The sequence below is a fragment of the Ranitomeya variabilis genome, chromosome 3 (genome assembly GCF_051348905.1).
Source record: "Ranitomeya variabilis isolate aRanVar5 chromosome 3, aRanVar5.hap1, whole genome shotgun sequence".
Lineage (NCBI taxonomy): Eukaryota > Metazoa > Chordata > Amphibia > Anura > Dendrobatidae > Ranitomeya > Ranitomeya variabilis.
Genome location: NC_135234.1, coordinates 718,626,277 through 718,641,389, shown reverse-complemented (window position 1 = coordinate 718,641,389; position 15,113 = coordinate 718,626,277). Strand labels below are relative to the sequence as shown.

The window sequence follows — 15,113 nt, the reverse complement described above, 5'->3', positions numbered from 1 at the left end:
CATCTTGCATGTTTGTTTGGTGGTACTTCCCTTTTCGTTTGACAGTAAACGGATCTCTTCGAAAACCTACAGACAGGGTACGAGGCAGTGTCATGCAGGAAGTTTATTGATCACGCATGACCGCACCATGAGTGAGGGGATCCACCCTTCAAGGACAGGAAACCTGCAGGCATAAAATGTCCTTGACTGGTGAACCTCTTACAGGCATACATGAAGATAAGGAGATGAATGATTGTTGATTTTTCCAGGCCCAGCCGGTCGGTCCAGGCAGCAGAGGTTCCCTGCCAAGGTGCCGTCCCTGGAAGCGCCACTGTTGGTCCAGGAGTATATCACGGTTGTGTGGGCGCAGGTGAGCGGTATCCTGGCAGGATAGCTGGCTCTGTCGTGGCTCTGTGGGCGTGGGGCACTCCAAGGAAGGAGACAGGTGCAGTACCTTAGATGTTGCCAGCTTCCCTGGCGTGGTGGGTGTTCCCTAATGATGCTGCTGGGAGCGCTACTATAGGAAAGTGCAGGGTGCGCCAGGAGGATGGGGGTGCACCCCAATGACTTCGCAGATCACTTGGCGACCTGCCTACCCAGAACTCCCAGGAGTACCAGCATTTATGAGGCGACCGAAGCATGGGTGCCCATTGTCCCCTCCAGGAGAATGGATGCACCTGAGCTTGAGCATAAGCAGGTTGTCTGGAAGCTTCACCAATAAACACAGGCGTTGACCCCATAGTAGTTCCAGTCAGAGAAGCTCCAGCAGAGTGTAAGAGTCATCAGCTTCCTGTGATGGTCTTTCCGCTGAGATGTGTTTTCTTCATAATCCGGTACCATTCGATTGCCTCATGCTGGTAAGTGATCTCCATTAAAGTTCACTTGGTGATGTAGTCTTCCCCTTCTTTACTCCCATTTTCTGCTAGGGAAATAAGTGTACAGCAAAGTCTAAGCACAAGGCGTGTGCGCTTTGCAGGACTCTATTGCCTGACTCCTACAAGAAAAGATTTTGCTAGTCTTGTATTCAGCAGACAGTAGTGGAGGAGACCCCTAGCTTTGCCACTGATTTGAGATCTATTATCAGGGCAAAAGTTAGATTCCCTTAAGTCCCTTTCCCAGGAAGAGGTCCATATGGGGAAAAAAGAATAGAAGTGCTGAGTAAAAATTACTTCTCCAACGAATCCTCTTCATCATCTTCCTACTCTTCAGCCGGCAAGACAGGTAGTTTTTGTTTCCTTATATATAGGATGGATAATCTGGTTAAAGCATTTGGATTCTACTATCCCCATGGTACTTCTAAGCCTGAAAGATTGGTTCAGGACATTCTGTTTGGAGGCTTGGACCAAAAGAGGCTTAGATCATTTCCATTAAACAAAAGGATTCATGCCTTGGTACAAAGGAAATAAAAGAAAGCCTGAAAGGAAAAGCTCCCTTCCCCTGGCATTTAAGAGGAGATATCCCTTTTAATGAGCCTTCCTCATCAAGCTGGGGTAAAGCCCCCAAACTGGATTTGGCAGTTGCAAAAGCTTCTAGGAGATCATCTCTCCCCTTTGAGGACATGGGAAATTTAAAGGAGCCCCTTTCTTAAAGGGACATGAGACATTGGCAAAAGCTCTAAAGCCGGCAGTGGCTGCTACGTGTACAGCCATGTCCTTAAGGCTACTTTCACACTAGTCCCTCGGTACGGGCCGTCGCAAACCGCAAATGTAGCTCAACGTGGGCAGCGGATGCAGTTTTACAACGCATCCGCTGCCCATTGTGAGTTCCGGGGAGGAGGGGGCGGAGTTTCGGCCAACCATGTGCAGTCGAAAATGGCGGACTCGACGCACAAAAAAAGTTACATGGAACTTTTTTTGTTTCTGACGGTCCACCAAAACACGACGCAAGCGTCGCACGATGGATGTGACTTGTAGCAATGCGTCGCTAATGAAAGTCTATGGAGAAAAAACGCATCCTGAGGGCAACTTTGCAGGATGCTTTTTTTCTCCAAAATGACGCATTGCGACGTGTGTCGAACAACGCTAGTGTGAAAGTAGCCTAAGGGTCTGGGTGGACCAACTGGAAACTCAAAGGATAAGACATCCAGAGATGGCATCCTGTCCACTGTCCCTCTGATGCAAGGATCTGCAGCCTTTTTGTCAGACACTTCAGTTTGGTAGCAATATCTGTAGACCTTTCAAACGCGGCCCGTATAGCCTTATAGTTAAAAGTGATGGTGAGGGGCTTTTGCTGGAATTTGAAGTGCAGCAGTGTCGCCTTCCGGGCATTAAAATAGAGAACATCCAATAGCAGGTGCCAAAGGCTCTGAAGTTCCTCTTGGAAGCGCTATGTCCCCTCTGGGTTCACTGACATCTAGTATTCTGGCAATCCTGTGTGCCCAGTTCCATACAGGAGCCTTATAATGAGACGTTTTAAGTAACATCACTCTCTTTTAGGGAACACCGGGGGGGGGGGGGGGGGGGTGTCCGAATGACATCTCACAGATGCGAGCCCCAGGGGTTAGTGGGCTCATCTAAACAACGTAGCAATCCAGGGGATTTGGTTAAGGGACGAGATGAGGTTCTCATTAAATCTGAAGGAAATGCTTGCAGTTAAGTTGGCAGTGTCACGCTCATGCCCTGACTGGTGGGCGTGAGCTTGGGGGGTTTGTGGCCCCACTGTGCCACAAACCAGACTACCCTGGAAGGGGCGTGACTATGACAGCTGCCTGGGTTTTCGCTGGAGCTTCTGATGGTGAGGTCAGGCTTGTGCAGCAGGCAGCTGCCAGGTGCTACTTCAGGGTGGTGTCTGGCTGTGGCTGCTGATCCCACTTGGGAGACAGGAACACTAGGACAGGTGTGGGCGACTGGCAGACGAGGCACTGCTGAAACTTGGACGAGTAGGCAGGCAGACACGGCAGAGAACATGGCTGGTTGGTGTGGTGTATGAAGGAACAGGTAGGGACTAGTGTTGAGCGATACCTTCCGATATCCAGAAGTATCGGATTGGATCGGCCGATATCCGAAAAATATCAGATATCGCCGATACCCGATACCAATGCATGTCAATGGGACACAAATATCGGAATGTAAATAAGCCCTTTCTGTACTTGTCCTTCCTGTTCCGGTGGGGGGGAAGAGTGTGGGCGGTGCATGGGCGGACACTGTGCGTGTCTGTGTGCTCGGGCGGGGTCTGTGCGGGCCTGCCGGGGGTCTGTGCGTGCCTGCCGGAGGTCTGTGCGTGCCTGCCGGGGCTCTGTGCCGGGCTGCCGGGGCTCTGCGTGCCTGCACAGACCCCCGGCAGCCCGCACAGAGCCCCGGCAGGCACGTACAGACCCCCCCATGTTCACGCACAGACCCCGCGCGCGCGCAGTCACCGCCCACACTCCATTATAGTGCATAATTGCACTATAGGAACTTTCGATTCCAGTATCCGATATCGCAAAAGTATCGGAACTCGGTGTCAGAATTCCTATACAGCGAATATCGGCCGATACCCAATATTTGCAGTATCGGAATGTTCAACACTAGTAGGGACCTGTTCACACAGGAGGTGCAGGTACGGATATGATGTATGAAGGAACAGGTTGGGACCTGTTCACAGGAGGTGAAGGTAAGGAAACAAGCAGGAAGGAATGAAGTATGAAGGAACAGGTTGGGACCTGTTCACACAGGAAGAGAAGTGCAAGGCTGCAGATAGAGCAGAAGAGCAGCAAGAGATAGCGCAGCAACAAAAGCTTAGCAGAGCGGAACCGCAAGGAATGTGGTGAGTAGCTGCAGCAAGAGTTTACTGCAGCAGCAGAAGCTAAGCAGAGCGGAACCACAAGGAATGCGGATAGGAGCTGCAGCAAGAGATTTCTGCAGAAGCTAAGCAGAGCGGAGCCACATGGAATGTGGAGAGGAGCTGCAGCAAGAGATTCCTGCAGCAACAGGAGCAGAACCGCAGGAGTGCGGGGAGAGGTAAAGCTGCAAGAGAGCGGAGCCCAGGCAAAGTCACAAGGGTTCAGAGCAGGCAGAGCCGCAAGAGTGCGGAGCATAAGCAGACTGAGAATATAAGGAAAGACACAGCAGCGAAGGAAGCCACAGACAAGGAGACAGAGATAGGAATAAGTTCAGACAAGTAATGGAACAAGAACAAAGAGACAGGGACCAGGATATTCTGCCTCCTGGAGGGCGGACAAACAAGATCAAGGCAAGGCAAGGAGAAAAGCCTCTAGAGAGGGAGTAACACAGAGCAAGGCGTGGCAAACTCAGAAGCTAAACACAAACTGAGCTAACACACTGCACAGGCCCAGTTCACTGGGTGGAGCTGCCCTAAGTACTTGAGGTCTCTTGGTAATTGGTCGGGAACAGATTAGACTGGTGCACCTGATTCCTATAAGAACCAGAGAGTTCAGGCGCCGCCCCGCTATGCACACAGCCAGGACGCATGCAGAGAGCAGAGGCACAGAATATGGATCTGGCAAGAAACAGAAACCACATCATGACCTGGAGCAGTGGGTAAGATAGTGTGAGATGAAAGGCCATGCCGTGATGCCAGCAGAGTTGTTACAAGCAGTATACTCCTTGTGTCCCTACAGGGTCATCATGTCAGAATCCTCTCAGACAATCAGATGAAAATGACCTACATCAACTACCATTGGGGAACCCGATCCAGGCTCTTAATGGACATGACAGATCGCTTATTCCATCTAGTGGAAAGTCATCTCCTGTCTTTAACAGATCTTCATATAGGCTGGCTGAACAGTAAGGTGAAACTTTTCTGTTTACTGAACCCCAGTCAAGATCCACAAAGGGTAGATGCCTTCTTAGTTCCATGAAAGTTCAACCTGGCATACTCTTTTTTCCTTTGATGGCCCTGATCCTGCTGGTAAAGAAGACCAAAGAAGACAAAGCAGATTATTTTAATCGCCCCTTTTTGGCCCAAAAGACCATGGTTCTCATTGTTGAGGACCATGTCGATCACAGACCCCTGGGTCCTCCCGGAGGTTCTGAATCTCCTCTCTCAGGGACCAGTTTACCATCCACGAGTAATCGGCCTTCATTTGAAAGCGTGGAATTTGAGGGCTCTGTTTATAGGAAAAGGTTTCCCTCCCAAGTCACCACTCTACTTCAAAGTAGAAAAGTTTCCACAACTAGAATTTATGCCAGAACATGGAGAATATTTGACTGCCTCGGGAGAACGGATTGAGGATAGGGCTCCATTAGGTCAGGTTCTGGAGTTTCTGCAGAGGCACCTTGAACTAGGCCTATCCACCAGCCTCCTCAAGGTCCAAGTGTCAGCTCTGTGGGGGCTTGTATATCTGATCTGGCACAGAATTATTAAGCATGTAGATTTATTAGGGCTTTATCTTGATCCAGGTGCATCTTAAAAGAAATGGTAGTGCCATGTGATTTAAGCCTAGTCTTAGGGTACCGCCACACCGTGCAATTACGATCGCTACGATGGCACGATCCGTGACGTCCCAGCGTCGTATGACTATCGCTCCAGCGTCGTAGACTGCGGTCACACTTTGCAATCACGGCGCTGGAGCGATGCCGAGGTTCGCTGGTAACCAGGGTAAACATCGGGTAACTAAGCGCAGGGCCGCGCTTAGTAACCCGATGTTTACCGTGGTTACCAGCGTAAAAGTAAAAAAAAAAAAAAAACGTACATACTGACCATCTGATGTCTGTCAGGTCCCTTGCAGTCTGCTTCCTGCTCTGACAGTGCCGGCCGTACACTGAGAGCAGAGCGCAGCGGTGACGTCACCGCTGTGATCTGCTCTCACTTTCCGGCCGGCGCTCACAGTCAGAGAGGGAAGCAGACTGCAAGGGACCTGACAGACATCAGATGGTGAGTATGTACGGTTTTTTTTTTTTTACTTTTACGCTGGTAACCACGGTAAACATCGGGTTACTAAGCGCGGCCCTGCGCTTAGTTACCCGATGTTTACCCTGGTTACCAGCGAACTCATCGCTGGATCGCTGTCACACACAACGATCCAGCGATGACAGCGGGAGATCCAGCGACGAAAGAAAGTTTCAAACGATGTGCTACGACGTACGATTCTCAGCAGGGTCCCTGATCGCTGCTGCGTGTCAGACACTGCGATATCGTAACGATATCGCTAGAACGTCACGAATCGTACCGTCGTAGCGTTCAAAATTGCACTGTGTGACGGTACCCTTAACAGCCATGAGAGATTCACCATTCAAGCCCATTGATTTAGCATCAGTAAAAATTCTTTCCCTGAAGACAACCCTGCTGGTGGCTTTAACATCTGCCCAAAGGGTCAGTGTGACATTCAGGCCCTTTCTAGCATCCCAACATAAATTCAGTTTCTGGAAGACAGAGTAATTTTGAAGCCAGTTCCATCCTACTTTACATAAAGTGGCATCCCGATTTCACAACTTTCAAGAGAGAATTCTTCCTTTTGTGCTAGCCCAAATAATCAGAAGGAGGATGCTCAAAAAGAGAAAGGACAGCACCTCCAAAAATCATACAATGATCTAATGCCTCTCGACAAAAATATATATAACTGAACATGAGGTTCTTAGTTTAACATTCTGATCAGACTGTATGAAGCTCACTGCCACGTCACTGCGAACCTCGTACTGGGTCCTGCCGCCACCACCACAGCGGCAATGCACTAGCAGGGCAGACGGCCCGGTGCCCTACAGCACCCATGCTTCAAGACTGAGTCCCCATGACTCCAGACCGCGCCGCCCCACCAGCACAAAACCGCAGCAACAATGGCCGCCACACAGCACCCCACCAAATGAAAGGAGTAATGAAACTCGCCTTCCTCCAGCTTTTCAGTTAGAGCAAAAATGGGCTAGACCCCTTACTTTGCAGTCTCCAGATAATTAAAATCTCCTGTGCCAAATGGGAGGAGTGCACATCCGAAGAAATAAAACAAAACAGAAAATGTAATGTGCTCAAAAAGAGTAAGAACCGCACCTCCAAAAATCATACAATGATCTAATGCCTCTCAGCAAAAATATATATATAACTGAACATGAGGTGCTGCTCCTTCTTTTTTTTTTTTTTTTTTTTCTTTTCTTTTTGTGCAGAGCATGTTCTTGTCTCTTTCCCATTTTGGCTCACTGAAGAGCTGGAGGAAGGTGAGTTTTAGTGCTCCTTTCATTTAACATTCTAAGGGGGTCAGATCGGGAGACCTTTGTGGCCATTCAACTGGCCCACAACGATCAATCCACTTTCCAGGAAACTGTTCATGTAGGAACTTTTATCTTTGTGGTCATCTGAAGGCAAGTGTCTAAGCTGTGAAGATACGATATGTGCAGCATCTGAAACAACGGATATTGGAAGCCTTTGCTAGCATTTCCTCTGCGGTGTTGCTATCAGTATGTCAAGAGTGGGAGAAGAGGGTTGCTTTGACAATCCAACACAATGGGCAGCACTTTGAACACATTTTATAAGTGGTTATAAACTTGTAAATAACTCATGAAAGAATAAAGTTATGTTAAAACCAAGCACACCATTGTTTTTCTTGTGAAATTCTCAATAAGTTTGTGTCACATGACCCTCATCCCATTGAAAAAAATAAAGTTGGATCCAAAATGGCCGACTTCAAAATGGCCGCCACGGTCACCACCGATCTTGAAAAGTTTTCCCCCTCCCATATACTAATGTGCCACAAACAGGAAGTTGATATCATCTGCTATTCCCATTTTATTTAGGTGTATGCATATAAAAGGCCCACCCTGTCGACTGGATATGGGTTCCTCTAAAGACCTCATCTTTCTAAGAAGGGTGCTCCAGGCCATGGTCCCTCCCTAAATTCTTACTTTTTCTGTAATTCTCTCGTGGTGCTGTCATGGGTGATCGATAATGTCTTACTCACCTGTAACTTACCTGTAACGGGATTTTTCAGAACCCATGACAGCACCCTTATATTCCCTCCTGTCACGTGTGGGTGAGCATTTCTTTACTAGTGTATAGGTTTACATTTAGGGTTGTGATTGGTGATACGAATAAGATTTGTATTTATTTGCAATAACCATGGGAGGTCCTCTCGTGCTTTGTATTTCAGCTGATGCGTGGGAAAGGTGGCACCTCTTTATGCCTGTATGTTTCCTGTCCTTGAAGGGCAGATCCCCTCTTTCGTGGTGCTGACATGGGTTCTGAAAAATTCAGTTACCAGTAAGTAAGGCTGGTTTCATATTTGCGTTCGGGGGCTTTGCGGAGGGCTGTGTACATCCTCCGTTAAGCCCCGCATACTTCTGCATGCGACCTGCGTACCCATCTTTAACATTGGGTACGCAGGACATGCAGATGTATGCATTCTTTTGACGCACCCGCCGTCCGCACAAAACGCAACTTGTTGCAACCCCGTGCGGTCGGCGTGTCAAAACAACGCATTCGCATGTCCTGCATACCCAATTAAATACTCATGCAGAAGTATGCGGAGCTTAGCGGAGGAAGTACGCAGCCCTCCGCAAGGCCCCCAAACGCATCCTTTTTCAGTGTGTCTTGTCATGTCTGATACGCTCCCAGAGCTTATCTCTCAGGCTCAATGCAGTCTCACCCAGTTAGTCCATCAGTGTGTGGAACCGCCGGCTAACTCGGCACTTTCAGGTCACATGATCAGCCTTTGTGCCCATGCCCATTTTCACTGCTATTGGGTTGGCAGAGCTGTCTGCCCAGTGTGCCAGGTTTCCCTATGTGGCTCCTACAACGAAGTTGTTGGACCGAGCAGAGTGAATTGCCCTATGAGTCAGTAGCTCTGTTTTTCTCTAATTACAGCTGACCGCAGCTCTCAACATTGGGATAATCTGTTGTGTGGTGGCTCAGCTCTGGATACATGATTTTTTCTGTTCAGGGCTGTCGCCTGTCTGGGATCAAGACAATTTAAAGTCACCAGATGTCTCTAAAGGAGAGCTCTTGATTATACAGGCTAGGCCAGTCGACCTCCTAGCAGACAGGGAACTCGTCAAGTTTGTCACTATTTCGATTCTCTACAATTTGCCAAGAGAACCTCAGCTTTTTAAGAGATGTGAGCCCCTTCTCCAGCTGGCTCTACCTTGCTTACGATGCGGCCAGTCGGCAGTTTCCATTTCCACTGTTTTTTTGTTTTTTTTTGGTCAACAGAAGGAGGGTACCGATCGTTTCACTCTGGATCTCAAGGCTTGGTGACCCTCTATGTCCTTTCGGTTGTAGTCTCCGCTTTCAACATAGGTCCAATAGAAAAGACTGAATCTCTGCTTTGATTTCTCCATGGAACCTGAGGAGATCCTCTGCACAGTAGACAACCAGGATACTTACCTTCATATTCCTATCTTGCAAGTTACCAGAGAATCCTCCGATTCGCTGTTCAAAACTCCCATGATCAGTTTTGGCCTACACACCATGCCCAGGGTCTTTACAAAGGTTTAGGCCTCGGTCTAGTCTGTACTACAAACCAGAGAGAATCTATCCCTTTCCTGGACGACTTTCTTATCAAGGCCCCCTCTTGCCAGGCCTGCTGCGAGAGTTAACTTCTTCTCGATACTTTGTCTCAACACAGCTGGATAATCAACAGATTGAAGTTGTCCCTCATCCCGGCCCAATGCATTGTTTTCCTAGGTATAGAACTCTATACGGTTGATGCCAGGGCCTTTCCTACCAAGGAAAGAGTCTTTGCCCTTCTCAAGATCCGGTGTCTCAAGTAACCTTTTCCCTGCTCTTTTCATCTCTGCATGTGTTGGGCAAAATGGTGGCGGGATTAGAAGGATTCCATTTGTTCAGTCGATACTCGTTCTCTTCAGCTGACCCTTCTTTCAAAATTGTACAGGGCGCTCGCATTCCTGGATTCCATAAATAAATACTTCCTTTCTGCCAGTTGGTGAAAGGCTGTGGTAAGGAAGGCCAGCCCCCTGGGTTGAGGAGCTGTCTTCCAGGAGCTTACAGCCCAGGGCCTAGATTCCGATCTGTCTTTCAACCCCCTAAAAGGTCAGGTCTCCGCCTTTTTCAATCCTTTTCCAGAACATCTTAGCCTTTGTTGCCAAATCAGGACTTTCCTACATGGAGTTGTTTACTCCGTCCCCTCTCCTCCTAGCGCTGTGGAATCTCATGTCCGTTCTTCAGGATTCACCCTTTGAACCCATTCATGATATTTCTCTCTTGCCTTTCTGGAATGTTTTGTTCCTTGTAGCTATCGCTTCCATCAGGCGTGTCTCCAAACTTGCATCTCTTCCTATTGTTAGTCTTTCCTAGTGGCCCGTGAGGATAAGCTTAGTCCCACGTCTGGTTCCATCCTCCCTTCCTAAGGAAGTGTCTATCTTTTCATCTCAAGAAGTACTTCATGCTTCCTCTCATCCTCTGGGGTAGTCTCCTCACAAAATGGATCTTGTCAGAGCTCTGCATCTGTACAATACAGCATCCGTCAGACGTTCGGTTTCTCTTTTTTCCTGATTCCTGAAGGAGTTCTCTCTGCTTCCAAGACCTTCACTGCCAGGTGGATTTATTCTCCCATCATAGTAGCGTACCAAGTGAAGAAACGTACGCTCCCACTCGGGATCCCTTATCCCTCTACATGTGTAGTGTGGGTTTCTTGGGCTGTTCGCAGTCGGGCCTCTGCCTTACAGCTGCCTCCTGGTCTCGGTCCATACCTTCTCCAAGTTTCACATGGTTCTCACCTTGGCTTCATTTGATGTCGGCTTGAACAGGAAGGTTCTGCTTACAGCATTGGACTGGCCTTAGACCTGTGAGTAGCTGTTTTTTTTTTTTATCCCACTCTAGAGACTTCTTTAGGATGCCCCATGGTTTCCTGTGTCCTCCAATGAAGCGATAGCAAAAAGAAGATTTTGAGTACTCACTGTAAAACCTTTTTATTGGACCCTTCATTGTGGACACAGCAACCACTCTTGTTTGGGACTTTGGTTCAATTTAGGGTAATTTTTTATCTAATTTCCTACTGCTTTATCACTAACTGAGTGGCTCCTTGCCAGTTGGTAATTGTAGCCTGCTAAGAAGGTGTTAAAGTGAACCTGTCAGCTGGATTGTGCTGAGTAAGCTACAGACCCTGTCAGGTTGGCTAGTTATACTGATTAAAATGATACCTTGGTTTATTAAATCAGTCTTGTGGTTGTTTAATCTTTATTTGTAATTTTCAGTTAATGAGATTCTTGTGCTTTGGAGTGGGCCTGTGGGGGGTATCTTTATGTGGTGTTCGGTTTAGATTTTCATCTGTATGGCTTAAGACCGGTCACTGACCCCCCACTGACCGGTTCTGTGGCCTGACCCCCATTTTACATACTGGTTTGATTAAAAAAAAAAATAATAATTCATCAGACAGGTGCCTGCTCTATAGCATTATACGGGGGATATGCTTACTTTCGTTTTATTTACACATATAGTGTAATAGAATAGATTTTTTTTTCCTTCCAAACAAATTGGCGCTGGCAGCAGCCCCTGCATCATTTTGCCAGAGCAAAAAAAATTAGGCGCCATCTTGATGGAGCCTAATTTTTTTTTGTGCCACAATGGCGCTGACGGCGACGCCTGCGCAGTAGCATCTAACTGAGCAAGATAGATGCTGCTGCGCAGGCATCGGCGTAATTTAGTTTCAGATAGTTTTGTTTGAAAAAAAAAAAGTGTAAATAAAAAGAAAATATGCATATTATCCCCCGTATCATTGTGCAGTACCGACACCTACCTGATGAAAGTGAATTTTTTTTCCAAACCATATTATATTCAGTATGTAAAATAGGGGGCAGTTTACTGAGGGATAAGTGACCTGTCATAAGACATACTGATGAAAAGCTAAGCAGAGCCCCACATACAGGCCACCCTCCACAGGCCGCCCCAGAGCACGAGAATCTCATTAACTGAAAACTGAAAATTAAGGTTAAACAACCACAAGACTGATTTCGTCAACCAAGGTATCATTTTATTCAGTACAACGGTGTCGACCTAACAGTGTAGGTTACTGTGCACAATCCTGCTGATAGGTTCACTCTAGCCTCGTTCTCTGCCTAGTTTCAGCAGCATGTACCCATGGTTTCCTGTGTCCCCCAGTGATGGCTCAGAGAAAGAGTTTCTTCGGTGAGTACCCAGAATCCTCTTCTTGTCTTTTTATTTTTTTTCACACCGTTTACCTTAAGGAGTTAATAATTTTCTGACTTCATAGCTCAGACTTATATAGATGTATTGTTACCAAACATGGGATTCGACTTTGTGTAATACTGTGTTAATTTTTTAGTATGCCTGGTGGACTTGCACCTGCGCTTATTTGATTTTTTTTTTTTGTTTGCTTTTTTTTTAATACTGTAATACCACATTATTGCAGTATGCAAGGAAACTGGCTGGCCATGCTTCACAAAATCACCAAGATGGCAGTCACATGGACCTTCAGCATGTGCCTAGCTGCCATGAAAAGGTGTCGGGGTGGATGTCGATTGTAACCCAAATTGTCAGACAGACCGTGACGCAAAAATAAATGGTCATCCTCAAGTCTTGGCCCATGCGTGCATTTAACTTATTTAGTTTTGTACTTCATTTTACACTACTTAGACTATTTTTTTTAAACTGAAGAAAAAAAATAAATGGCACATAGTAAATCATATGGCAGGAATGGATTAATATTTTGTTAGAGACTATGTTCACAAATTGTTTCGAAGCACAATGTGGTTTTGCACCGTTTGAGTATATGATATAAACTGCTGGATATTTTAATAGTGTTTTTCTTTTTTTTTTTTTTTATCCCCCAGCTTTACCTAATGCTGAAGAAGCAGTCATAAAGTATGTTGACTTTGGAAATATTTTCAAAGTTAATGTTGATGGTTTAAGAAATTTGAAGGAAGAATTTATGGCATTACCTATCAAGGTAAAAACTGTCAATATTGAGAAAGCACTATAAAAATGAACATGTTAACTAACATATTAAGTCATGTGTCAAGGAACACCCTAGTTAAAACTAGTGATGAGCGAATATACTCGTTACTCAAGATTTCCCGAGCACGCTCCGGTGTCGTCTGAGTATTTTTTTAGTGTTCGGAGATTTCGTTTTTTCGCTGCAGCTGAATGATTTACAGATACTAGCCAGCTTGATTACATGTGGGGATTCTCTAGCAACCAGGCAACCCCCACATGTACTTATGCTGGCTAATAGATGTAAATCATTCAGCTGAGGCGATGAAAACTAAATCTCCGAACACTAAAAAATACTCGGAGGACCCCCGAGCGTGCTCGGGAAATCTCGAGTAACCAGTATATTCGCTCATCACTAGTTAAAACCAATACATTATCTTATTCCAAGTGCAATGGTGTGAGGCACATTGCGTTGCCTTTTGATCAAAAGAAAATCAAGGAGAGAAAAAAAAAAAAAAGGTTTTGTAAATTTTGTTGGAAAAATGAGAAATCACTGATTAACTTTTAACCCTTATAACTTCCTAACGAAAAAAAATTAAAGGGGTTAAATCAGACTTTTTTTTTTTTTAAATGTGATCGGTGTTATAAGTAAACTAGATGGTGGCCCGATTCTAACGCATCGGGTATTCTAGTATATGTATGTCAACATAGTATATTGCCCAGCCACTTAGTACATTGCCCAGCCACTTAGTACAATGCTCCATGCAGTTATGGCCCCATAATGTCCCATATATTGCTCCATGCAGTTCTTTATGGCCCCATAGATGCCCCATATAATGCTCCATGCAGTTCTTTATGGCCCCATAGACGCTCCATACAGCATTGTGCCACATGTAATGCTGCTGCTGCAATAAAAAAAAAATCACATACTCTCCTCTCATCGCTGCTCCTCAGCGTCCCGTCTCTCCGCACTGACTGTTCAGGCAGAGGGCGGCGCGCACTCTAATACGTCCTCGTGCCATCTGACCTGCACAGTCACTGCAAGAGGACGTGGAAGACGGAGCGGCGCCCGGCGGATGGAACGTGGACAGGTGAATATGAAATACTCACCTGCTCCTGGCTTCCGGTCCCAGGGTGTGATGATGTCGCGGTCACGTGACCGCGACGTCATGGCAGGTCTTTCTCGTCCAGGACCTGTGATGACATCGCGGTCACATGATCGTGACGTCACGGCAGGTCCTTCTCGTGCAGGCCTTGTGATGACGTCGCTGTCACATGACCGTGACGTCATGGCAGGTCCTTCTCCCAGGCCATCCTTGCCACCGGAACGTGCCGCTTGCATGGACCGGCCGGAGCCGCGGCGGAAGGTGAGTATATAATGATTTTTTAATTTTTTTTTAATTATTTTTAACCCCTTCACCCCCGGAGCTTTTTTCGTTTTCGGTTTTTGCTCCCCTCCTTCCCAGAGCCATAACTTTTTTATTTTTCCGTCAATATGGCCATGTGAGGGCTTATTTTTTGTGAAACAAGTTGTACTTTTGAATGATACCATTGGTTTTACCATGCTGTGTAACAGAAAACAGGAAAAAAATTCCAAGTGTGATGAAATTGCAAAAAAAAGTGCAATCTCACACTTGTTTTTTTGTTTGGCTTTTTTACTAGGTTCACCAAATGCTAAAACTGACCTGCCATTATGATTCTCCAGGTCATTACGAGTTCATAGACACCTAACATGTCTAGGTTATTTTTTATCTAAGCGGTGAAAAAAAATTCCAAACTTTGCTAAAAAAAAAAAAAAAAAATTGCGCGATTTTCCGATACCCGTAGCGTCTCCAATTTTCATGATCTGGGGTCGGGTGATGGCTTATTTTTTGCGTGCCATGCTGGCGTTTTTATTGATACTATTTTGGTGCAGATCTGTTTTTTTGATCGCCCGTTATTACATTTTAATGCAATGTCGCGGTGACCAAAAAAACGTAATTTTGGATTTTTGATTTTTTTTCTCGCTACGCCATTTAGCGATCAGGTTAATCCTTTGTTTTTATTGATAGATGGGGCGATTCTGAACGCGGCAATACCAAATATGTGTATGTTTAATTTTTTTTTATTGTTTTATTTTGATTGGGGCGAAAGGGGGGTGATTTGAACTTTTATATTTTTTTTTTATTTTTTTTATATTTTTAAACACTTTTTTTTTTTCATTTTGGCATGCTTCAATAGCCTCCATAGGAGGCTAGAAGCATGCACAACTCGATCGCCACTGCTACATAGAGGTGAAATACAGATCACCTCTACGTAGCTGAAAGGCAGCTGTACTTTGAGCGCCGACCACAGGGTGGCGCTCAAAGCAATCGGCCATCAAC

At 46.2% G+C, this 15,113-nt stretch overlaps 1 protein-coding gene across 2 annotated transcripts in view; it reads left to right on the top strand.

Annotated features, from left to right (window-relative positions):
• The window catches only part of RNF17 (ring finger protein 17), a 362,040-nt gene that overhangs the window by 135,722 nt on the left and 211,205 nt on the right, over nt 1-15,113 (top strand). For both annotated transcript variants that reach the window (XM_077298329.1, XM_077298328.1), the window contains exon 17: nt 12,651-12,766. In XM_077298329.1, the coding sequence (XP_077154444.1) occupies nt 12,651-12,766 (116 nt within the window). The remainder of the gene's footprint in view (nt 1-12,650; nt 12,767-15,113) is intronic.